Source organism: Perognathus longimembris, chromosome 12, assembly GCF_023159225.1.
Source record: "Perognathus longimembris pacificus isolate PPM17 chromosome 12, ASM2315922v1, whole genome shotgun sequence".
NCBI lineage: Eukaryota > Metazoa > Chordata > Mammalia > Rodentia > Heteromyidae > Perognathus > Perognathus longimembris.
This window is the reverse complement of record NC_063172.1, coordinates 20,739,231-20,766,170: the sequence shown is the minus strand read 5'-3', so window position 1 is coordinate 20,766,170 and position 26,940 is coordinate 20,739,231. Positions and strand designations below refer to the sequence as shown.

The window sequence follows — 26,940 nt, the reverse complement described above, 5'->3', positions numbered from 1 at the left end:
AGAAAATAGCCATGCCATGTACAGTTGCCTGAAACTTGCATTGTTCAAAAAGAAAATCTAAATCAAAGCTTGGCGTGGGTTAAGTCTTCTTGTAAAACAACATCTAAAGTACTTGTATTAGTTAAGGATTTTAATATCAGATACTGGTTCAATATGTCTTCACTTTTTATCTTTCCCCTCACCTTGATATACAATGTGAAACCCTTGCTTGTTCTGTGAGTAGTCACTGTGAAAATACAAGCTGGTTTCATGAGTTGTGCTGAATAAGGAAGATGGGATTTGAGGACCACTTAGCCGGCCGATAACAGTACTAGTTTCTGAGGATCCACTTCGTACTTCTAAGTAATCATGTATAGTTTCTGTAGAAAAATTTACAAACTGGAGATGTACACCTAAAGAAGAAATGAAAACAAATATAAAGCAAGTTTAAATTTCACCACACACACACACACACACACACACACACACACACACACACACATTAGATACATTTTCATGTAGAGAAGGAGACATAGCCTTGATAATTGGTCATGGGTTTCCTGCCTACACAAGGAAAATAAAATTTGCTAAGTTCCTTCAACAAGAATCTACTAATTCTAGGAGTCAGAGATGTAACAAACAAGTCTACCATCAGTCTATCTAGCACTACCTTATGAGCATATAAAGACTCACCAGATTAGTTTTTAAGGCATATAAAGGCTTCAGTTTTTTTTTTAAATATTGTACTCATGATTTGATAAATTATTTAATAATTTTGGTTTAGCAAATTTATTGTTATACAACATGTATAACATGATCCATCCCATGCTCTAGGGAATGTATTGTGATTAGAATGTTTTTATAGCTACAATGTGTACTCAATTTTAAACATAGAAATCTTGCACTACGTGAAAATATAAAATTGGATTTGTTTACAAGGAAAATGGGATGAATTCAATATATTAGCAGAAAACAAACAGTCTATGTGCTATTTGCTTATGGGTAATAAGACAATAGCAGAAATAATCATACATGAAAGTCATGTTGTATTTACATTTGCTACATGTATCTCATTTTATAATGTTTCTATATATTGCTATCAGGACTTATCCCAATTTCACAATGGAAAATACCCAATGGGTATGCTATCAGTATGTCAAAGATATGTTGCTTTGTCTATGTTTACTCTAAGAGCATAATTATCAGTAGGAAAAATATGGCATTAACTTATGTGCTTATAATGGAGGGTGGCTAAATAAATCATTGTATGAACAACCAATGTACAAATACAAACACACACACACACACACATATATATATATCATATATAATACAATATAATATTCATACAATGGGATATTCTTTCTGCTTAAGAAAGTGAGGATGCTATGTAGCCAACCTATTTGAACCTGGATTATATGTTAAGTGAAATATTCCAGACATGGAGAGACAAATACACGATATCAATTTCAAGTGGAATTTACAGAAAAATGAGCTCACAGAATCAGGGAGAAGAATATGTTAAGGACTAGAAAAGAATACTGGTTTATGCAAGTATACACATAGAAGTTACATGGGCATAATCAATTCAAGAAGTCTGCTGTACAAATATGAGCTTAACACATATGAATATATTGTCCTGTATTGAAAATTACCAATGAAATAGATTTTAAATGTGTCCACCACAAAAAATGTGATCGTTATGAGTAGATACATGATTGTTAGATTAATAGCGTTATGCTACCATGCATACATATTTCAAAACATCATGTCATGTACCATAAATCTATTTAATTTTGTGTCAGTTTAAAATAAAAAATGGACAAAAGAAAAGAAAATGTTCACATCCTTTCAGTTATCTAAGTGCTCTGGGTGTAAAGTGTTCATCTCAAGCAATAATTATTCAAATTTCATTCCTCCATTGACCTAGTTGTATGTACTCCCAAACTAAGCTGATAATAGCGAATATTTTTGATATTTCTTTTAAGGATGAATTAGTGACTATTGAAAGCTCTTCCTGTGTTTCAAGTGAACATACCAAAACCTATGGGCAGTTTTACAGTCCATGTGCAATCCAGGCTGCTGGGGTAGTTTCCAGGAAAGCCGGGGCTCAGGATCACACCACTGAAATCAGACATGGCGCCCCCACACTGAGCTGCAAAAGGTTAGAAGTCCCACATAAGCCAGGTTAGGGAAATACCATGCTATACTAAAACCACATTGAATTCATTTAAATTTTCCATCAAGTCAGTGAAAACAATTTGATAGGATTTGAAGATTATCAGTTCATTCACCACATACCAGTAATCACATATAATTAGGTGGCAAGGCATTTTTTAAAACTGCATTAAAAAAATCACACTTCCTTCTTCAGAAATAAGTGCAACCCCAAGTCAATCATTTCTCAGCAAGTAACAGCTCATGTGTAATGAATACAATCAAATGAGGAGAACATGCCCTTTCCCACAGCTGGAAGTATATATCTGCTTCTTATGTACTTCTAATAATGTTTTGAATCATTCCAAATATGATATAATTTAGACTAAACTCTAGTCAGGCCTTTCAGCTCTGACAGAAGACTGTACACTAGGGGATAATTTTTATCCTTTTTCTTTCTTTTGATGTTTTTGTATAAAGGCTCAATAAAGAATTTTAAGAAAAAAGGTTAATTTTCATTGATATTTGAAAGATGTACATAGCATTTAGGATATATCATCTTATTTTAGCTTGCAAATAATAACAAAGTATAAACAAAGAATGGGATGCATATATATTTGAAAATTTTGGCAGAAATCATAAATGTGCTTGTTTGAGAACATTCTAACACTATTTTCCTATTGATAAATAAACTAGGTAAATATTCTAAGAATTTATGGTTATTTTTACCATAAAAATAAGCATTTAATGCCGAAGAAAAACCCTTCATGTGCTAATGAGTTAAGGAGCCACATGTGTTAATCATTAGACATGAATTACTTTTTAAAACTGCATATCAAGTTCAGATTTGCACATAGCACTTATTTTCAACTTGAAAAATAGCAACAGACAGACATTCATACTCTAGTTAATACATAAAGTTAAATACAGCAAACATTTTTGTGGTTCTGGGCAATACTGAGATATCAGTTTGACAGTTCTTTCTTAATATGTGAATGGAATAAATTACATCTCAAGTTGAAGATACACACACACACACATACACACACATTGACTCAACATGATATAAACCTTTTTTTTTACCTTTGTCAAAATTACAAATATTCAAGTACACTTGAATATTTTGCTGCCCTATGAAATCTTAGTTCACCCATGCTTGATCCAAAGCACAATTCACTATTATACACTATGAAGATTCTGTAATCCACTTTTCTAAGTTGTCCCTTTATATTTACAAAACGTGATAGTTAATGAGTTGTAAAAAAGAGAAATATTTTCAATCAAAACTACTTCTGAAGTTTGACTGCACTTTTGGCTTGTTTTGAGTCATTCTACATCAAAAGTAAGAACTCATTTGCTTCCTTGTCTTTAAAATTCGAACTCTAACTTGGAACTGCTCACTTCTGCTCTATTCTGCTGTCACCATCTCTTTAGATGTCATCTCAAAACCTTGCTCTTCATTCAACGTGAACCACACTGAAATCCCAAAATACAAGGAAGAAAAAGGAAAGAGACTTAATGGTAAACAGATAAAGCAGAGGATAGAAAAGAAATGATGAATCACAATAAATGGTATAAACAAACAAACAAACACGAAACCTAAGGATGAAATGTAATATTCAGAAATAACTTCAGGGCTGGGGATATGGCCTAGTGGCAAGAGTGCTTGCCTCGTATACATGAGGCCCTGGGTTCGATTCCTCAGCACCACGTATACAGAAAACGGCCAGAAGTGGCGCTGTGGCTCAAGTGGCAGAGTGCTAGCCTTGAGCAAAAAAGAAGCCAGGGACAGTGCTCAGCCCCTGAGTTCACGGCCTAGGACTGGCAAAAAAAAAAAAAAAAAAAAAAAGAAATAACTTCAATAAACCAGAATTGAAATAACCGCAAAACAAACAAAACAAAACACATACACACAAAAGGAAAATGGAAGTTTTATCTGAATACCTCTGGCTACTAGATCATTTCTCTTTGATTCCTGTCTGTGGTTTCACAAGCTTTCATTTTTTTACATCGAAGCTTTTCGTGTTACCAGTGCTTTTAAGAACATTCCTAGTGCCCCATTAATTTTTCCTCACATGTCACCAATATACTTACACTCCCCAACAGAAAATCATCTAGATTTTCCCTTTTATGTTTGTTTCTATTACCTAAAATTTGCCCTAAGTTTCTTTTACCCCATCACAATATGCAGCAGATTGCTTATTTTCCAGGTCACAAGTGTGTAACTTTGTTATCTGATGACTCAGGTTCACAAACCATGCTCCAAACCACTTCCTGACTTCATTGTCTGCTTTCAATATGAGAATGACTTTACTGAAAGTATTTAAATTTCCTGCCAACTGTAGTAGATAAGTAGATGCTTGTCGTTCAAAACTTGATCTCAAAATCTGCCACACACAGGTAATCTCATTATCTCTACATCCTTTATTCTTTGCACAAATACGTATTTCTATATGTCTAACAAAAATAAGACGATACTGTGAACTGTTTTAAGCTTTCTGGTAGTTTTATAAAATACACTTCATCGTTGTCATTATATCTCTTATTATATCCTTTTCCTTTTCAAAAGTCTGTCCTATTAATATTGGACCCCTAAATGCTTGCATTTTCCTCTCACGTCTACAACTCTGGAGGCCTAACATATTCCAGGTTCAGTAATAAACACTTTAAACACATTCTGTTCTATGATTATCATAATAAGTCTGTAAAGCAAACATCCTTATCTCATTTAGCTAGTAAACAGATAAATGAAAAACTAGTGCACTATCTATTTTTTATTTTTAATTTAAGCAGGGATTTTTATTTTATTTTATTTTGGCCATAGAACAAAGCAGTTTATGCATACAGGACATTTTGATCAATGTCATTCTTTCCAACATTCTCACCCAACTCTCTCACTTTGCTTAATTTTTAGGTTATATATTTGGGGTTTAGGGTTGTTTTTTTTTTTTTTTGTCATTTAACTGAGTAGTTTATATATCCAATGCATCTTGATCTCTGTAATCACTTCAACCAACTTAATACCCCTTAGACTCACCCTTTCCCTTATCTTCTCAATTTTGATGTATATATAATGAATTCTTGTTCTCCCTCCTTTCTCCTTTCATTCTTTTACCCTTCTTCCCTTAACCCCCCTCTCCCCTTTTTCAAGTTCCCATTATCTGGTACTAACTTCGTTAGTCTTTGACTTAGTCTTTCTAAAGAATTATACTATTTGAGCTCTCTATAGAGTTCATTATATTTCAATTATGGGACATGAAAGTTGGACAAGTATTCCGTCCAATTTTACAACCAATTAACCTACATAATAAAGCTTACACTCTTTAGTTTAATTTTACTTCAGGATTCCTTCCTCTTAACACAAGCCATGATAATATTACATAATGAAGAGACATGTTTACTCAAAAGCAATTTTATACTTTTCCTATAAAGAATCATTTAAAAAATAATTGATTCTGCCTATATATTTAGTAAACATCTAATAAATATTTAAGAAGACAATTATTCTTCCACATATCAGCAGGATAGTATTTATTTTGTTCCTCATATTCTTTCATATTACGTTTTTAGATCCTATACACACTACACGCACTCTACATGCACTCACACCATATATTCTCAAACAAGAGTATTGCTACATAAGAATTTACACTCGTAATTTCATGTAGATGTAGTTTTAAAATTTAAATAAGATATTTAGTGCCTAAAACTATTTCCTAAAGAATACTATTTGTTTTTAAGTCTTTCAGAATGCTTTACCAATTAAACCAGTTTTTACCCTTCAATGTAACTTCCTAATACTTCAAATACATTGTACATGGATACTAAAAGTAAAATGTTCCCATTTACACATTGAAGGCTAACCCCCAATATGATTGCATTTGTAAATAAGGCCTGCTAATGAGGTGACTAAGGTTGAATCAGTTCCCAGAGTGAATTTTAAATCTTACAGAACTGCTCTTTACAGAAAAATGCGTATGAAATTAATGAAGAAGTCATTCATCTCAAATAAATAAAATTATCAACAAAATAAGTAAATAAATAAACAAAAAACAAGTAAGAACAAGAAATACCCTCAAAAGAAATCTAGAAATCAATATGATAGCCGCTTGTTCATGGACTTTTAGTTTTTTGAAAACTGAGAAAATGAAATATTTTTCTTTAAGCCCCAAAATGTGAAAAAGTCTATCATGTCACTGAAGCTTATTAATAAACACAAAGGTGTCACTGTACAATGGATCAGTCACAAAAGTCATGGAAATTCTCTTGCTTGTGCTGTTTTCCTGGCAAAAATTGTTTAAAAAATGGTTACTGTTTTCTGTTATTTGTCTTAAATATACTTCATTAAAAAACTTTATGTGACTATTTTTTCCAGTAACTTTAATCTGCACCATGTTGTTTGATTTTCTAAAATACTACACTGTCATCAATGGTCTTAGCTAACATTAAATAATTATTTCTAATTTCTTCTATTTGTACCACCCTAAATGGCAACAGAAAGAAAAGAAATATCTTCCTCTTTGATAAATTGCTTATCTCAGTTGTCTTAGCTACAGAAGTCGCATGGTATGCCCAGCTCCCAGCTCCATGGGAGATTCTGCTCTTTGTTTACTTGGTTTAGTAGCAAGCAATGGATATTTACTTTTTTTTCCCATGAATTAGTTATTTGTATCATGTCATATTGAGAAAATGCCACAGAAATTAAACAACAACAACAAAAATAACCACACTATTTCTTTCTTCCAGTACCTACAGTTTAAAATTCATTCACTGGTATAGAAATGTATGGGTTAAGATTGTAAAAATACCGAATGAACAAAATGAAACATACGTCTCCACAAAACCTGAAAAGAGGAAAGTTGTATCCTTGGAACATTATATAAAGGGTATATCTTTAAAAGTTGTCAAAGTTTACACATTATAGTCTGGAAACTTACCCAAACAAATAGGGATTGGATAATTCCATCTTCTGACAGGCCCAGGCATACAAGTGATGTGCGAATGACCCTACACAAGCAAGATACACAGCTCACTATATAATTCCCAAAGAGACCAGATTAAATGACACACACTGAAAGATTACTGAAAAGAAAAGCTTAAATAATTATTGCTATTTTCACATATATTTTTATTTTTACTAGAGATTTTTGAATAACGTGCTCTACAAAGGCAATTACATAGACTTATAATAAAATGTGATAAACTATCTTAAAGTTTTGTTAGAAAAAAATAAGACCACATGTCACTACAACTGTAGTTACATGTTTTATGCAAAAATGTTTTATTGTTACTGAATGGACTAGAAATGTTAAAGGAAGGACCTTATGCATAGTGTTTTATAATATATTGCTATGAAAATAAGTATTTCAAAGATTTTTAAATAGTGATTTCACAGTCTATTCTTAGGTAGTATTTTGGGATACTATGGATTTATGACTCTTAAAAACATTTTACACCTGGGTGCTGGAGGCTCCTGATTGTAATCCTAACTACTCAGGAGACTGACACCTGAGGATTGTGATTCAAAGCCTGCCCAGACAGGAAAATCTGTTAGATTAACCACCAAATAAGGTATAGCTCAAGAAAAGTGCCCAAGGGGGCGGGGGGGGGGGGAACGACCAAACACTTTTTCAAATACATCAGGAATAATAATAACTTATAAATTGAAAATGTATTCCTTTTACAAAATATATTCTAGTAGGTTTTTACTGATTTGGAGAATTACCATATTATCATGGAACTTTCATTTAATACTAGAAGTAGTACTACATTTTACTTTCCTATTTAGTTTGTCATAGTCCCTCCTATCTGAATAAGACTTAAAGGAAAGTAAAGATTCATTTTGATTTAAAAATCACTACTGATTACTTTCCCCCGAAATATTTTCAGCCATTCATCAGTTTTTTCCCACATATATATTTCACTAATATCCTCTAAGTCTAAACGATTGTCATAAAGTCTATGAATATTCTAAAAGCACAATCAAAATCAAGATGAGAGTTTGGCAATTGACTTACCTGTAGAGAATAACCTTGGTCACACTGGAAAGACACGACATCACCCACCATGTATCTGTCTCCAACTTTAATCCCACTGCTAGGAGTTTGTGGCTCAGGACAAGAATCCAAACCAATGGCTATGAATATAAGATTATAGTAATATCAGTAACTTTCATTGTACTTTTTTTTTGGGGGGGGGTCCTGGGGCTTGGGTTTTGGCACTGTCCTTGAGCTCCTTTTTGTACAAGGCACAGTTGTAACCTGGTTTTTCTGTGATTAACTGGAGATAAGAGTCTCGTGGACATTCCTGTCTGGGCTGACTTCAAACCACGGTCCTCAGATCTCAGCCTCCTGAGCAGCTAGGATTACTGTTATGAGCCACCAGCATCTGGCTCATTGTATGTATTCTTGTATCACCTATACAACTGCTAGTCAACCTGAATCCTGATGCCATTTCAAACTGTATTTTTACATTGAAGAGACACTGAGTATTTTCTATTTATAAAATTTACCTGCAGCATACTTCAGTATATACTATATTGTTTAAAGCCTTAATAAGTTTCTTGATTTTTTTTGTAAAGTATTTTGTGCTTATAGACTACGATCATCAAAAACATTAACAGCCATCATTTCATTATGTTTTTTGTTTGCAATTTACATTTTTCAAGCTAAACAGATCTGAAGTCTATTAGAAGTCACTATTCTACTATCACTACTTTACATGTACATAGCATTGAAACAACAGCAAAGACAACAACAACATAATAATAGGAGGAATGTGATTCAAGGCCACCCAGGACCAAAACCACAACAATAGCAACAATAAGAAAATGATATCTCAAGGTGCTGTTGACTCTCACTTGTAATCCTATCTATTTAAAAGGATGAAATCTAAAGATGCAGAGAAACTCTTTTTTTTTTTCTCTCAAATTTTTATTATCAAACTGACGTACAGAGAGGTTACAGTATCATACGTTGGGCATTGGATACATTTCTTGTACTGTTTGTTGCCTTGTCCCTCATTATCAGTTAACCACCAGGAAATCAGAAGTGGCTCAAAGTGGTAGAGCTACCCTGAGCAAAAGAGCTCAAGAACAGCCCCCAGGCCCTAAGTTCAAGCCCCCAAAGCAACAACAAAACATGTTATCTAGACATTATCTCAACCTGAGTATGGTGGTTTAGGCTTATTTTCTAAGCCACATAAAATCCTCTGAAAAACAAACTGAAGCAGGAAGGAATCGGAATATGATAGTTTCCCTGGTTCAAAATCACACACAAGAAAAAGCAAGAAAGCATTAAAAATGAGTATTGCTTATATATTCCTTTATTCTTGGGTCATACTTTTTGTTCTGTTTGACAGATATCTTTGTAGGATCAAGCTCTACATTTCCTAACAATGAATAATTCGTGCCGTTATTTGTTCAATATTTGTCTTCTGTATGAATAGACAAAAAGGCAGTTTTGTGCACATGTTCTGCTTATATGAATGAAAGTATAGCATAAGCTGCAGAGTGAATTCTTGTCTTGCTTGTTTCCCAACAAATATAAATGCCTAATTTTGCCAATCAATGATACTTTATCAATTACTATTCAGAATTAAGCAGAGAAAATACATAAAGGAGATTGTGAAACAGTAAGAGCAAGTGTTTGGGAATAAGTGTGAGACACTCTTGCATGTGATCTTGGAAGCTGGAATTCCTGGGCCTCATTCTTACAATACCTAGGCCTCTACACCCGCACCAAATTCCATATTTCTCAATAGTTTTAAATTCTTGATTTTGGGGGGAGTAGGAATCAAGAAATACCCAGTTACGACTAGATTATAGCATATTTTTAAAAATTGTTGTGAATAAGTCATGCTTTCTCAATTAGCTTCTGTGGCATAAAAAGAAAATTTAAGCCAAGTGTGAATTGCACATGGCTGTAATTCTAGCTACTTATAAGAATGAGATCTGAAGGAATGTGGATCAATGTCAGCCTGAACAGTATAGCACTTGTCAGCATCTCCAATATAGAGAGCAAAATGCTAGGTCAGAGGCATGGCTCTAGTGATAGAGTGCTGAGACCCAGACTATTCTACACAAGTGTGATTTTCTGAGTTTAAAGCCCAGCACCACAAAATAAGTAAAATAAAAGAATTGTCACATTGACTCAGATCAGTTTTAATGCACATTAGTAGGCATCATGGATTAAAACTACATTATTCTATGCAACTCAAATGAGGAAATACTAAACTTTAAAGGTGAGTTATGAAGCTGGGTGCCAGTTGCTTGTCCCTGTAATCTTTGCTATTCACAAGGCTGAGATATAAGAATTACAGTTTGAAGCCAGCCCAGACAGAAAAGTCTGTGAGACTCTTATTTCCAATTAACCACCAAAATACAGATGAAAATAGACCTGTGGCCTACATGGTAAAATGTTAGCCATGAGTAAGAACATCCAGGGACAAGACCCAGGCCCTAAATTCAAGCACCAAGACAGGCACACACACAAAAAAAGTGAATTATGGTATAAGCATATATATCTTTCAGTATGATTTGACCTTCTTTCTATACATTCACTATCTGGGGAGTCCTGAGTAGAAAATTTATTACTTTTCACCATTAAGGTCATTTTGTGTTCATTCTTAACAGAGAACATCAAATTTCACACACTCCCATTTCTTTTCCATCCAACAAGTACTCCTTGAAGGTCGCAGATACAGTGACTATAATATCCCACAGTAGAAGTGATTGCATTCTCTGAGTCAAATAAATAAAGGTATGTGGCATTGATGCTGTAGAATACTGAGACATTCATTTTAAGCAAAGATTTTATAGTATATCAAAGAATGAGTGGTAAGATGCTTGCAAAGCATTTTCACTATAAAAAAAAAGATACAAACTCAATAACCTATGTGATAGATATTTTGAAACTAAAATTTCTTAAATAACTATACTCAGAAAAATACCAAAATGAAATGCATCAACTAATGGTGCTTCTGACATTTGGTTATGAGATTATAGATGGCCTGTGTGCACTTTCTTATAATTTTCTCCATTTCTAAATTTTCTATAATGACAAGAATTCTTTTTCACATGAAGTAACATTAATTAGATGACTTAATGATAGCAGTGGATTTGGCAGTGAAAGTATGCACATCTATATTTCTAGAAGAGATTGTATTGGACTAATTAATATCTACCAGACACAATAGCTTCCAGGAGGAGAGTAAACTAATGCAGTGATCAGAAAAGTCAGAGCAGGACAATGACAGCCTCATTCATTTTTGCCCTCCATAGCAGCTAATATTTTATGTGAATTGAAGAAAGTAAATTTGAAATATCTAGCAATACTGAAGTTCAAAATTACAAGCACTTTGTTATTCAAGTAAAACTGTTTAAATCTACATTTAAAATATCCATTTTAAGTAATATTTTTATTAAGTTATAAGTGTTTTGAATAATCACCAAAAGAAAGGATTTTTGCAAAAATATTACAAAACTGCTTTTCTACTTACCAAGGGTAGTTTTCTGTTTAATAATGGCAGCCAAAAGACTGGGTCATTTTATCTTTGTGAGTATATATTTTATAAAATTATTTCTTTAACATTCAAAGACACTTCCTAAGTAATTCTTTTATAATGGGATTGAGTTAATTTTTTGAAACCAAAAACAAACAGAAAAAGATTCAGAGACAAATCCATTTTTTAAAATGTACTGTTTTAACTGGTATCAAATTATTCTAGGCAGTTAATCTGGCTCAAAGTATTAGAAGCTACCACTTTTATCATATTATTAATGTTTGTAACCAAAAAGTAATCTTCCCAAATATTATTTCCAAGACAATTTCCAGCATAAAATGATATTAAATATATTCACATATATACATATTCATTCTTATTGTGCATAAATATATACATAATATGTTTTCTAGTGTTCTATAATGATTTTGAATATATTTAAGGCATTTAAAGAGGAGAATGGGGAGGGGAAAAGAAGAAGAACTTCTAAGATTCCCAGTTACATTGTTTTATTCAAGGAAAAACTCAAATTTGATTAGCCATTTGTACATACATTCATTTAACATGAATTTATTGAACATGAATCGAACATGAAAAATATTGGGTTTGTCAAGCTGAATCATGAGCCTTTGAACAAGAAGTTGTATTTTAAGGATAGTAGAAGAGGCATTCAGCTTTAATTTATCTCTAAATAATGGATATAAAATAACTGATTTCTTTATTTTCATGCTATTTTAGATGATTTTTTTTTTAAAAATACAGGCTAGTATCACTGTAAGGTCTCGCGGGAAGGGCTCCAAGCAGATGCCCCAGCCTGTTTAAATCTCAATCCAGTTACCTATGTAGCTGGCTGACGTGGAGGCGGTTACCTTCCCCCACCTCTGAGGTCTCATTCTAAAGTCTCCTGGAGATACCCAAATCCACCTAATCCACCTGGACACACCCTAATCAACCTGGACACACCTTCCACCCCCTACCCTAGGTAAGGCATCGCCTTGGAGTGACCCTTGAGCCTGTCACCTGTGCCTTGGCTTTAGCAGCTGGCACTGCTCAGTTGAATAAAGTTCTCTCTTCTGCCCGAATACTGCCTGGAGTTCTCCACCATTGTTTGTGTACTGAAAAAAAAATCTCTTACAATTACAATTTAGCATACCATGTTTACCACTAGAAAAGGCAGTAGTTTGTTGACTGATGGTGGCTTAGCTGTGGTACTATATTGCTAGCTACTCATGAGGCTGAGATCTAAGGATGAAGGTACAAAGTCATGCCTGGGAAGGTAATACCTGGATTATTTTGTTGTTGTTGTTGTTGTTGTTTTGTTTTGTTTTGTTTTTTGGCCAGTCCTGGGCCTTGGACTCAGGGCCTGAGCACTGTCCCTGGCTTCTTCCCGCTCAAGGCTAGCACTCTGCCACTTGAGCCACAGCGCCACTTCTGGCCGTTTTCTGTATATGTGGTGCTGGGGAATCGAACCTAGGGCCTCGTGTATCCGAGGCAGGCACTCTTGCCACTAGGTTATATCCCCAGCCCGATTTTTTTTTTTTTAATCTCCAGTTAACTACCAAAAAAATCCAGAAGGAGAGTTGTGGTTCAACAAGGTAGAGCCCTAACCTTGAGCAAAAATGTTCTGAGTCAGCACCTGGACCCTGGGTTCAAACCCCAAGATGGACACAGGAAAAAGAAAAAAGAGGAAGAAAAGAAAGAAGGGAAGGAACAAGAGAAGGACGGAAGGAAGGAAGGAAGGAAGGAAGGAAGGAAGGAAGGAAGGAAGGAAGGAAGGAAGGAAGGAAGGAAGGAAGGAAGGAAGGAAGGAAGGAAGGAAGGAAGGAAGGAAAGAAGGAAGGAAGGAAGGAAGGAAGGAAGGAAGGAAGGAAGGAAGGAAGGAAGGAAGGAAGGAAGGAAGGAAGGGAGGGAGGGAAAGAAGGCAGGCATTTGCGAGTAAAATAGATACTTGTGATTATCAAAGGATTATTCAGGATGAGTTTGTCATATAATTTGAAAACCGGTATAAAACTATATTTGTATGTATCCAGACTTTCCATGACATAATGTGTATCAGAATTAAGTACTCTACCAAATAAATATTTGCCAAGTATTTTCCAGGTAATTTGCAATATGATGAACGATTATAAGTATGTTTTTAGAAGCAATAATTTTGACTTTAATACTCACTGATTGCCTAAAAGGACAATGTATGAAAAAAACATATAATATGGAAAGGATATTTAAAGAATAGAATAGAAATGCTTCTGCTATCATCGAAGGGTTTTAGGCACCTGAATTTCAGATATATATAACTCTGCCAGAGAATATTTTTCCTGTGAAGTGAAGAACATATTTCTGTGAAAAATTAATAGATCTTATATGACTCCTTCCAACAAATAATTAAAGAATATTCATATTAAGAAAATATGTGATGGTTTTTATGAAACACCAACAATTTAATTATCTTAGTCTATTGAGTGACCTAAAATGAAATGTTTATTTTATATGTAACTAACACATTTCCTGTCTCACCGCGAGGAGATCAAGGAGAGAAGGAGCAGTCTTATAAGTTAAAGATAGAACTAAATTTATAAAGATAAAATCACAGTGATTACAGAATTTGAAAACTTAGGTCCAAACTATAAATCATCACTATATATAAGACAGTGAGATTATCAGGAAATAAAATTTTGATCAAAAGAAGAGACGAAATAAATTATGATAAATTTGTAAGAAATATATAGGATTAAGGTTTGAAATTTGTTTATAAAGATTAATTATGCTTATTTGCATAAAATATATCCTGAATTAATGGCAATCAAAATTAGAAATGACAAATATTGATAATTTAATTTGGGAAAGAGTTGTTTCCACATTCAATGATTTATGAGATGTTCAAGTATATAAACTAGTTTAAATTAAAAAGTACTGAATGTAGAAGTATAATTAATCTTAAAATCCCTGCTTTTCTCAAATCATCTAGTATATTATTTCTTAAAATTGGAGACCATATTTAGTGATTACGAAAGTCAACTCATTAAGAGCTAATACATTATGTCTTAAGTGTGTTGCCTGAGGATAAAAAGAAGCAATGTTTGCTGAATCAAAGCTTTTCCTAATGTAAGTTATAGTTAAATGAATAAACTCAGTATTTATTGGTTCTGGGCTATTTTGATGCTTTTATGAAGGGAGACATTCAAAGTAGTCCTACACCTATACCTATTATAAAAAGTTACTTTCAGACCACAAGAGACATTCCAAAATTTACAGAGAAATTATTCTAGCACATATCACAAGTATCATTAGGTATAAAGAGGAAAGAAGTTAATAATTGATATATGTAGTGGAATCTCATAAGCTAAGAATATTTCCTCTTGCAAGACATACAATGATGCAATCTGTGGCATGACAACCTGAGATCCATTTTGTTTTTGTTTTTGTTTTTCCTGGGGACCTGGCTGCCTTCTCACAACCTCAGTGTGGTATCTCTTTTTAAATAGAGAACTGAAACTTTTAGAAAAGAAAAGAAAAGCCATGGCTTTGACAGAGTTGTCATATGAACCATGTGCTTTTGGATATTGTAGTAAAAAATGCAGAAAGGTCTGTGGATTGATAATCTATGAATTTATGCATAAAATACTGTGGACAACAAAATAATATAAAATCACATGTATATCTCAACTGGTACTTCAGAAATGCAGCTGTAAAGATTATCAGAAACAACTTCTCTGTAATGAATAGGAAAATGTAATATAGATAGATAATAGCTAGCTAGCTAGATATACTTACATATATATTTCTGGATGGATAACCTTCAAAATTGGTTTGTAAGTAGGTAGGAAAAATGTAGGTAGGAGGGACCAATAACATATGGCAGAGATTTCCACAAAGAGAAGAATAGGACCAGCTGATACCACTACTATATTATGCCAGGCTTTTCTCATCCCATGGCAATGTGGAATCAGTAGGAATATACCACTTTCATTGTATTTTCGCCATTTGGGTCTTCCATCTTGTTTTCTTTTCTGTCAAGCTAAAGGTTTGTGAATTATTTTTTCAAAACTCACCTTACACATTTTCTTAAAAATTCTCAAAATCACCAGGCACCAATGGTTTAGGCCTATAATCCCAGCTACTCAGGAGGATGAGGTCTGAGAATCATGGTTTGAAGACAAACTGGGCAGAAAAATCCCTGTGAGACTCTTGTCTCCCACAAACTACTCAAAAAAGCTGAAAGTGGTGCTATGTCTCAAGTGGCAAAGCACTAGCCACTAGCCTTGTTCTCAGGGACAGCACCCGATTCAAGCCCCTGGACTGAAAACCAACCAAATAAACAAAACCCCCTCAAAATCATAAATTCTACTGTGGATCAGGAAAGAGAAAATTTCAATACCTTCCATAAGAGGAAACTTGAATGATGTATTTACTCTGAATATATATATATATATATATACATATATGTATATGTACATATATAGTGAATGTTTAGTTGGTACAATACTCATCATATAAAGAATGATGTAGTTTTGTTACATGTGATGATCAGTGGTGTCAAAGATATGAATCTGATCTTACAGTTCATATTTTCAACAGGAAGAAATGCATTCCCCAATTTTGGATTATGTTCCATTAATTTCCAAAGGCTGTTAGAGGAATATGATTACCTTTGTTCTTTTTTTCTTTTCCTCAATATTATATTTTAATTTTGTTCATCTTTATTGTCAAAGTGAAGTACAGAGGGGTTGCAATTTCATATGTAAGGCAGTGAGTACATTTCTTATCCAACTTGTTACCTCCTCCTTCATTTCTCCCCACCTCCCCATTTCCCTCCACACCCCCCCATGAGTTGTACAGTTGGTTTATACCATACGGTTTTGTAAGCATTGCTGTTGCAATGGTTTTTTTTTTTGATCCTTTGTCTCTTGATTTTGTTATTATCTTTCCCTTGGATTGACAAAAAGCAAAACTGATTACTTTCCTTAATCTTTCCATTAGTATTAAGTATCAATTTATATGTTCCCAACACTTTTAGAATTTTATGTTAAAATTAGCAGGAAACAGCAAACTTTCAGGAACAGAAAAGTAACTGAAGTAAAAGTTTAACTTAGAAATATGTGTTCTTTACCTTATTTTGTGTATCTGCAACTGAAAGTTTTCCCTGATTCATTTTTCTTTCATTATTGATATAGATAGATATAAATATGTAGTTATATTCTTTGTTTAATGAAGTATGTATTTCTACATTATCATTAGTTAGGAAATTCATTATGTACCTATTTACCAGTAAGAGATTTGAGCATTGATTATTACAAGCAAATGAAAGTGTTTGTATTGACTTTGATTTCTTTAAGTCAATATCTAAACCTAAGAATCACCTTTATTTTTAATGGACAAAATAAAAATGACCAGCTTTCCATTGGAATACAAGCAGATAAGCAGATATTTTCTGAAATCAAACCCAAACAGAAGTCCAAGATCATGAGAAACATCCATTCCTCAACCTCTCTTTCTCCCATCATCAATGCCTAACCAGCTATCTGCCTCAATTTCACCACATACATATTCTCTTGTTGTCAATCTCTACCACAATGACTGCCCACCTTCAGAGTTTCTCTTGTGAGCCACTAGGATGGCTTCCTTTCAACCTCCCTCCCATGGGATTGTCCTTCTATGTAACGCATTTTCCACTTCTACAACTGTAAGCCATATAACTCTCCAAATTGAAATCAATGAATGTGTTTACTCTTTCTGCAAGAGAAGATATATGCTACAGTTTTAAGGTTATCATTGAGCCCTTCAAATAATCTTTGGGTATTCAAGCTTTCTATGGTTATCAACAGTACTTAAAGTTTTTGAAGGTTTACCACAGCTCTAAGGCCAATAGGTAGTTGACATGGATAATGCCAAACAAACAATGTTTCGGGATAGAATTTCATATTATGAATGAGGGAACTGGACTTTTATGGGAGTTCTGGAACTTTCTATCACATTGCTATCAGGAAGAAGTCAGTGCCAAGACAGATACCTGAGTCTAATATCAGTAAATGCTCTAATAGCCATCCAAATTCCAGTAGATCTTTTCATATACCAGGATTCCTACAAATTTATCACTTAATTGTTATCCACCAGAAAAAAAAATATTTACCCTTTTAATGGCGACTTCCCTAATTCCATCCACAGGAATCTATACATAGGATCGCCATGTTCTTTCTGTGTCACCAAAATAAGATACAATCTCCATAGACATTGATCATTCTGAAAATCATCTTGGGAGCTTGTGGAAAATACAAGCAGCAAGCTGAATCTCAGAAATGAAATTAAAAAAATCTGGGGGAAATCATGGCATTGGGTATTTTTAAGTCTTTAAGACAATTATCTGAGAAGTGATGGTTTACATAAACATCAATAATGCCTCCATAATTTTGCAAATATTTGTGTGCATATTCTTATGTGCAATTTATGTGAAATACTTTTAGAGGTCGATTTTATACATATGTGTAGCACTTACTCCTAGAGTTCATATGTTGAACTAGGAAAGTGCTCAACTAAAGTTTTAAGAATTAATTAATAAGTTGTTCTTATACTTAGGAGATATTGTGATGACAACACTAGGAAATAATCAAATATTTAGAAATATTAATGAGACCATGATCTGCAAATGATAAATTGAGAAAAAGGAACAATAAGTTTGTCTGACATAAATTATCACAATCACAATAAGATTAGAGATACAGAGAGCATGGACCTGGGTTCAATCCCTAGTCCTACAAAAGAAAAAAGGAAGATTAAAAAGAGAAAAAGGAGATTTAAAGCTCATATAACACTATCTTAAATTTAAAGGAGAGACTTCATTATGTTAAATATAGCTAATTTGTTAGCATATCTCCTTTAAAAGTAACGCCTGTGTCATTAAAAATCTAGATTTTTAAAAAAATTCATCAATAGTAGGAAAATCAGATGTACCAAATATTTGCAGGAAACATCTAAGCCAAAATTTATTTCCCAAAACAGAAGAGCACCTGCTCTGTTTCCTGAATCCTTTACTATTTAAAATGTTCCTTTAGGAATGTAGTAAGAATCTATTTTCATGGATGAAAAAAAAAATCTAACTTGTTTTTATAGGAAACCTTGAAGTGTTCTGCATCTGGTGCTGGCATTTGCGTTGCTATTATAAGGCCCTCATTTTCCTTATGTCACCCTGTGGGAAGAACTTGTACTTCAGAGACCGTCACAATGAACTACCAAAAAAAAAAAAAAAAAAAAAAAAAGCAACAGAACCAGGTGTTAACTTTACAGAAAAAAAAATACATAGCATAACTACCTTGTTTATATATCACCTATCTCCTACAAAATTATTTCTCCTGGGCTGGGAATATGGCCTAGTGGCAAGAGTGCTTGCCTCATATACATGAAGCCCTGGGTTCAATTCCTCAGCACCACATATATAGAAAAGGCCAGAGGTGGCGGCTGTGGCTCAAGTGGTAGAGTGCTAACCTTGAGCAAAAAGAAGCCAGGGACAGTGCTCAGACACTGAGTCCAAGCCCCAGGACTGCAAAAAAAAAATATGTATATATATATATATATATATATATATATATATTTCTCCAGAACCTAACACTTTATGTACTTTTATATATCTAAACATCTAAAGTATTTCAGTTAGAGTTGTGTGTGTGTGTGTGTGTGTGTGTGTGTGTGTGTGTGTGGTGTGATATATCCACTATGGGTGAAAAAAAAGCAAGAATATGCATGAAAAAGCCAGAGTGTAAGCCACAATTCATTTGGACAGGAGGTATATACCTACTGCCCCATGCCCAATAGAACCTTTATGTTAAAGTGATAGCTCACCTCCCCTTGCCATACTGCATTCATCAAAGTTATAATATCAACCTCGCATCAGGTACAGAAAATGTGGTACATGTATATAGGAGAATACATTTTTTCAGAAATAAAAATGGCTCAAGCCTTGTTATTTTGAGAAGAGGAGGTTATTAAGTAAAATAAGCAATGTGCATGATAAAAAAAATACAACATGTTTTTACTTACAAGTGGAAGTGAAAAGAATCGCCTAGAAGTAGTGAGTAGGACCGTGGTCACCTTTGTAGAGTGGTGTGGAGACAGCCATTGGCTACAAATATTCCACAGCCCAGCAAGTGATGCTTGACAATATTTAATCACACATTTAAAGACAGATAATACATGGGCTGGGAATATGGCTTAGTGGTGGAGTATTTGCCTGGCATGCATGAAACCCTGGGTTCAATTCCTCAGCACCATATAAAAAGAAAATGCCAGAAGTGGCACTGTGGCTCAAGTGCTATAGTGCTAGCATTGAGCAAAAAGAAGCAAGGGACAGTGTTCAGGCCCTGAATTCAAACCCCAGGACAGGCAAAAAAAAAAAAAAAAAAAAAGACAAATAATACAGAGACTTTTGACTGTTCCCAACACAAAGAAATGATTACTAATTATCCTAATTTGGTTGTTATTCATGGTACACATATTGAAGTATTCCAGCATAGTACAGATGAGGTTCTGTTTTTATTAAGGAAGCCATTTCTTCAAAAGTTGGAAAACATTAAGACATTTTTTTCAACTGGTAAGGACACTCATACATATTGTCAAAAAGAGACTGATACTGGAAGGATGAGGCAAGCCTGGGCAAAAAATATGACACACTCTATATCAAAGGAAATTAATTAAATAAATAACTTATGTCTGTAATCTAAACTATGCAAGAAATGATGGTAGGGGAATCAGAGTCCAAGGCTAGCCCAGGCACCAAGTATAAGATCCTATTCAGAACAAGCCAAGGCAGACAACATTGGGGGACACCCTCGTTACCATGTCACCTGTCAAAGGTAGAGACATGGTTCAAATGGTTAGAGCACCACCCTAAGTGAAAAAAGCTAAGTGGCAACAGTGTGCTCTGAGTTCTAGTTCCAGTAGTGGCACATGCACACGAAATGATTTACAGTACATCCAACATGCTGTTTGTTTTGTTGTTGTTGTTCGTTTGTTTGTTTGTTTGTCCTAGGGCTTGGACTTAGGGCCTGAGCACTGTCCCTGGCTTCTTTTTGTTCAAGGCTAGCACTCTACCACCTGAGCCACAGCACCACTTCCGGCTTTTTCTATATATGTGATGCTGAGGAATCGAACCCAGTGCTTCATGTATACAAGGCAAGCACTTTACCACTAGGACATATTCCCAGCCCAACATGCTGTTTCTTTCCAAAGGCATTTGTTTGTTAGTTCCAAACTTCTGAGATGTAAAGCTACTTGTCATTGTTTGCTTCCATAGACTAGTGAAACTATCAATTTTCTGTCAAAGGAATCTATCTACATTAATAATGCCTCCTTTTTATTGATTAGCATGCAGCTCTACTTCTTTCATTAGTTGAAAATAAGAGTTCCCAAGCAAAAATACAATTTAAATAATTATGTAAATAATCCCATTAAATTTCCATAATCTTATGCTACAAAGCAAAGGATCAATTTGGCATTTACAATGCATTTCAGAGTTAGAAAAGCACTACACAGCTTAAAAAGGTTTCTTCAGTTTACACTATTTTAATGGTCTTCATTATGAATAATTATCAGATATACACTGTTTTTAGCTGCCTCTTCTACAATAAAGTCAACATTATTATATGACATTTTGTATGTTGATGATGCATTCTGCCTACATACAGAGCATTAGTGCCTGATATATGAAGAATATTCTGTATAGCCAGTCACTAGTGAATAGCATATCAAAACTATGTAATTGGTCCATTATGGAGAATTAGAATCTCTGTACATTGCTAGTAGAAATCTGAAATGCCATAGTCACAATTGATAATTATTGGAGATATGTCTAAAAATGAAAAATAGATACAGCATGGCTTTTAGCTATCTTATTTCATAATTTATGTGCAGCGGGATTAACATCAGAAACTTGAAGCGACATTTGCATTCTAGTGTTCACTAAGGCATTTTTTCAAATAATGTCAAACATAAAATTAAAAACCTAGAGGCTCATTAACAGTTGAACAGATAAAGAAAATGTGAAATACACATACAATAAATTATTTCCCAAACTTAAAAAAGGAAATTAAATCCATATAAAGCAATATATATGAACCTGGAGGATATTATATAGAACAAAAACTAATCTGAAAGAAAAAACACTACAAGATTCAACTTTCATAACATATCTACAATATATTAAATATATTAGAATGATTCTAGGTGATTGGAGAAAGTATGATGCAGACATTTGTCAACAGGTGAAAAGTTTTAGTTACCCAATTTGGGATTATCAATAATACACCATCATCAGAAATTTGTTAACCGGTTGGAGCTCATATTAATTATTATTACCACACTAACAAAGGAAATGCTTGTAAATTCTAGGAAAATCATTAAAAATTTTGTGTGTTTGTGAGTACAAGGGCTTGAACATCATGTCTTCAGTTCTCACTAAACTTACTTGCTCATGGCTGGTGCTCTAATACTTCAGCCACACCACCAGTCCAGCATTTTGCTGGTTAATTAAAGATGGAGGATTTATGGACTCTTCTGTCCAGGCTGGCTTGAATTAAGATTCTCTAAGTATCAAAATCCTAAGTATCTAGGATTATAGTCATAAAGTTCCTGTAAAATCATTACAATTTTATCCATATACTTTTGTAACTGAATTAAAGAGCACTTCAAGAAACTTTGATAATTTTAAATAAGATTAAAAGTTTCTTTCACAAATTGTTGTGGTTTCTACATTCACAAAAAGTGTCTTGGGACACACAAAATATGTGAGGACAGGTAAAAAATGTGTTCTCAGATGATGATATTTTTACCTGTGTATTCAAGATGAAATCCTGCAGCAGAAACACTGATGTCCGATTGAAAATTTAGATACAAATTATTAGATGTACTATTCAAAAGATGGGGTATTGTTGTCCCTGAAATGACAGTTTAAAAGGCATGTCAAAAATCACAACATAAACTTCAGTAATATTAGGTAAATAAATACTAACCATCCAATATGCTATAATAAAAAGTGTGTTTTAAACAATTATTTTTTAGAAATATTTCTTGCATAATTATTTTTCATTATACTGTTCCTCATCATTTCCTAAATGACTATTTTTATGGAGATGTCTGAAAAATAAAAGAAAATTCTGTACAAATTCAAAGCAATAAGTTATTTTTTTTTAAATTTTTTTGTCCAGTCCTGGGCCTTTGACTCAGGGCCTGAGCACTATCCCTGGCTTCTTCCCGCTCAAGGCTACCCCTTCTGGCCATTTTCCATATATGTGGTGCTGGGAAATCGAACCCAGGGCTTCATATATACGAGGCAAGCACTCTTGCCACTAGGCCATATTCCCAGCCCTCAAAGCAATAAGTTTTATATGCTAACTAGAAAGTTTTGGATGCCATGTGCATTTCAGTAGTCCATGCATGAGTTAATATAAATTTAATTTCAAAACTGATGTGTGATTTCTAAGGCATAGTAACTTAAGATTGGAGAATTTCAGAGTACAGTTATTTAATTTCCCTAGTCTATCTATCTATCTATCTATCTATCTATCTATCTATCTATCTATCTATCTCCTATATCAGAGAAAATACCTTAGTGTGTATATGCTCTGACAAAAAAAAGGTGATAATTTTGAACTAATATTAGCCTGTCTCTCAGCAAATACATTGTAGTGGAACTTGGAACTTCTTAAAGAAATCAATTTTATTTCATGTAATCATTGAGTCTGAAAATACAAGATATCTGCTTGAACTAATTACTGTTTAACTGTCATACGAGTCTTAAGACGCCAACTGAAGCAATTTCAAATATAAGAACAACTGTCAACTGCATATTTTTAGATAAAGTTCAATAAGCATGTAAGTTGACAATGTTGGAAAGATCTCATTATAAGAAACTAGTTCCTTCATAGATGCTTTCTATAAGTTTAAGGACCTTATTCTATATGCCTGCTAGAAGAGAACAGGAAGGATTTTTTTTTAAGAATAGAGCATACACTATTTTTGTTGGTTTTTCGTTCAGTAACTATGTTCCTTGGGGTCCTAGGTGTGAGCCCCAGAGCCAGGAATAAACAGAAACTCAAGATCCCTTGACCTGCCATTAGAGAATCCTGGTAGAAAAGAACTCTGGTTGTGGGGTCCTACCCTCTGAATCCCACTTTTCCTTTTAGCATTTGATCTACAATCTCATTCAACCTCAATAACTACTGGTTCTTCTAGAAAGAACAAAAGAGAAAGACAAGACAAACTTCATACAGACCTACAGCTTGGCAGATTTAACTAAGTCATCATTATTATATTTGTTATTAAGAAAATAAAATACCTAATCCATTCAGAGTGAAAGTATGCTGAAAATTTCATGAAACTTTTTGTGATTTTACCTGAATCTCCTTTAAAAGATGTTTACGTCTAAGTCAAATCAATACTGCTCTAGATAATTCTTTCCTCTCCTCACAGATGATTCTAAAGAACTAGTTACACTTGTTTTAAAGAAAAATCTTAAAAGCTAAAAATCATTTGAAACATTTTTCAGTTTTATCTGAAATATGTAATTTTATGGATTAGCCTAGAATTTTCAGAGCTTAAAGTGCTTTAAAATAAAAGCTCTTGATTTTATGCAAAAGAAGTTTGTAGATTATTGCATGAATTATCTTTAAACCTTAATAAATCTACAAAAGATTTAAAAAGTCACTATCTTATATAACAAGTCAGAATATTTTGTTCAGCTCTTCCATCTGGAAATGTTACAAATACACATTTTAGTTTCATATAATTATATTTATTGAAATAATTAATACTTTGTCAATTCTCAATACTTTCTTAGAGCATTATGCAATCAACATAATTATTTTACTGATTACACATTCTAGTGAGAGCAAATATTATAATTACCAAGCATAGGTGAAATTTTCATGATCTTTAAGGAAAAGGGCACCCATATTATTTCTAAATCACACCTCAGTGAAAATGTGATCCATTTTATAAAACCATCTTTAGTTAAATAAACATAGTAAGGAAAGGATCAGCTTTTAAACAGTAATTTTGGTGTTACTTTTAAGACCTCCAAAGTGGTCTAGTTAATGGTGTTTAGTTTAGATAAACTAAATTAAACTCCAGTCCGCATTTTTTGGCAGTTCTTTTAAAAGTATCTTTGAATGCCTAACTATAGCTGCATTTTCATTAAACTGTATTCTCTTTTTTACCTGAATAACTTCCAAGTCTTGGGGCATTGTTATCTCCTCCATCATAAAAATCCAAAGAATCCCAGTTATGTTCTGTAGCAAAGCTAACAACTTGAACCTGCAAAATAATAATAACTGGTAATAATGCAGTGTTAACTGGATATACTGCTGCAATATGGAAATTCCTAGTGGAAGATATTTTTTTACATCATGGTGACCCCTTGCAGAAGAGTTTAATAAAACTGATCTTTGACATTATGGGACTGACTTTCATGGTCTGACTGTATGAGAAACTATTCATTAAATACCCAGCAATGTTTATTACAGGTTTAATGATGAGAATGTCATTTCTTTAGAGTAGTGTCATAGTGAAAAGCTTTGAATTAAACTAATGAGTTCATGCTAAGAATTCCAGTGTATGAATCCCAAGCAATTTGTTGACATTTTCACGTGAAAGATGCTTATCAGTGTTTGTTATTTTTTTTAACTGTATTTTTTTTGTCTTTTTTTCTTTTTTGGTACTGGGGATCGAACCCAGGACGTTGCACTTGCTAGGCAAACTCTTTGCCACTGAACTACATCCCAGCCCCAGTGTTTGTTATTTTTAGCTCTTAGAAAACAGTTACATTTGTGGCCCACAAGCCAGAAAGAATTTATAATAAACATTACAATTGGGTTCCTTCTAGTATTCTTGTTCTTTCATAATCTTTGTTTAATTTCACTTCTAATTTTTTTAACATTACTGTCAATATGAGTAGCCTAGGAAAATATTTTGCCACAGATATGGATGCAACTTTTAAAGATGTGTTGATTTTGTAAGAATGGAGTCATAATTACTAAATCACTGTGAAAGTCTCCCCAGTTGGGAGGAAAATGCAGGATTGAATTCTTCTCATGTGAATTAAATTTTATTTAAAGCAACAGACATTTGTTACTTTGTTGTACATCACTTGGCACAGCTTGAATCTTTGCAAGAACACACAGGGCCCTCACAACTATGGAAATAATCGATTTTGCTCCTTGTTTATTAAGTAAATTACAGTTTCAAAGAAGAAAATCAATAACTTGATTATGATAAAATTATCATATTTAACTAAATCTATTTTCAATGTAGGAACTCCATGCAATCTGTGTATAATTGTGATAACAGCCTTCATTAAATATTTCTTATCTCAAAAATAGTTCATTATAACTTCCATTCAAGTGAACGCTGCCACTTCTTGTCCAGGGGTGCATGCCACATGGCATTACATATCCTGTCTGCGTGACTGGCACTAGGCCTAATGGCAATGTTCCAGAACAAAATAGAAGACCAGAATTAAAGATGTATGATTGCAACATAACTGACATTTCCTTAAACACTCTTCAGCTCCCTCTTCACAACTGAATTTCTTTTTACTCCAGTTCTGGGAAAGACATGAGTGCATGCAACCAAAAAAAAAATCTAAAGATTTTTGCAAGAGTTGATGTTTGAGCTGAGCTTAACATAATGACTTTTTTTCCACTAGAGGAAATTACTGAGTGTGTAAAGATGTAGGCAAGGGAAATCATGAGCTGGATTCAGTCGACCATCCATATTACAATTTAGCGACAGCTGAAGGTGTTTATATATGAAGAAATACACATACAAAGTCAGAAACTGCACAGACGGTTAGAAAGAATAGCAGGAAATGGTCAATATAAAAATCTTAAGACATCTAAGTTTGCGACTTCTTGGCTCCCTCTAATTACTGGTATAAAACTCGAGAAATGTTGTTAATCGCTCTGTGCCTCTAAATACTCACATAAGTCATTGCACTAAGGTGTCTAATGAATAGATTCACTTTAGAAATTAAATTAATTAATACTTATAGGAGTCTAAGAATAGTATGATGTACATTAAGGACTCAGAAACTTAGCTAAAAAAAAAAAGAAAAAGAAAAAAAGTGAAAGAGTCATTAAATCAATAAGAACCAAACACCAACCAAATGATTTCTATTCTACCTTGAAGGAATAGCTTTGATATCCCATTAAAGGCATCGGAAATGTGGATAGGGGCTGAAAGGGGTATAATCAAAACTGTACTTCAAAGCTCAATGTGCGGGCTACATCTGTAATGGCAGCTGAGAGAACCTGAGGCAGGAGG

The 26,940-nt window shown here is 33.6% G+C and overlaps 1 protein-coding gene across 3 annotated transcripts in view; it reads right to left on the bottom strand.

Annotated features, from left to right (window-relative positions):
* Positions 1-26,940, bottom strand: part of Csmd3 (CUB and Sushi multiple domains 3) — an 860,328-nt gene that overhangs the window by 94,119 nt on the left and 739,269 nt on the right. For all 3 annotated transcript variants that reach the window (XM_048358905.1, XM_048358906.1, XM_048358908.1), the window contains 6 exons: positions 24,837-24,933; positions 22,452-22,556; positions 8,154-8,272; positions 7,074-7,143; positions 2,018-2,134; positions 183-392 (listed from right to left, as the gene is read on the bottom strand). In XM_048358905.1, the coding sequence (XP_048214862.1) occupies positions 183-392; positions 2,018-2,134; positions 7,074-7,143; positions 8,154-8,272; positions 22,452-22,556; positions 24,837-24,933 (718 nt within the window). The remainder of the gene's footprint in view (positions 1-182; positions 393-2,017; positions 2,135-7,073; positions 7,144-8,153; positions 8,273-22,451; positions 22,557-24,836; positions 24,934-26,940) is intronic.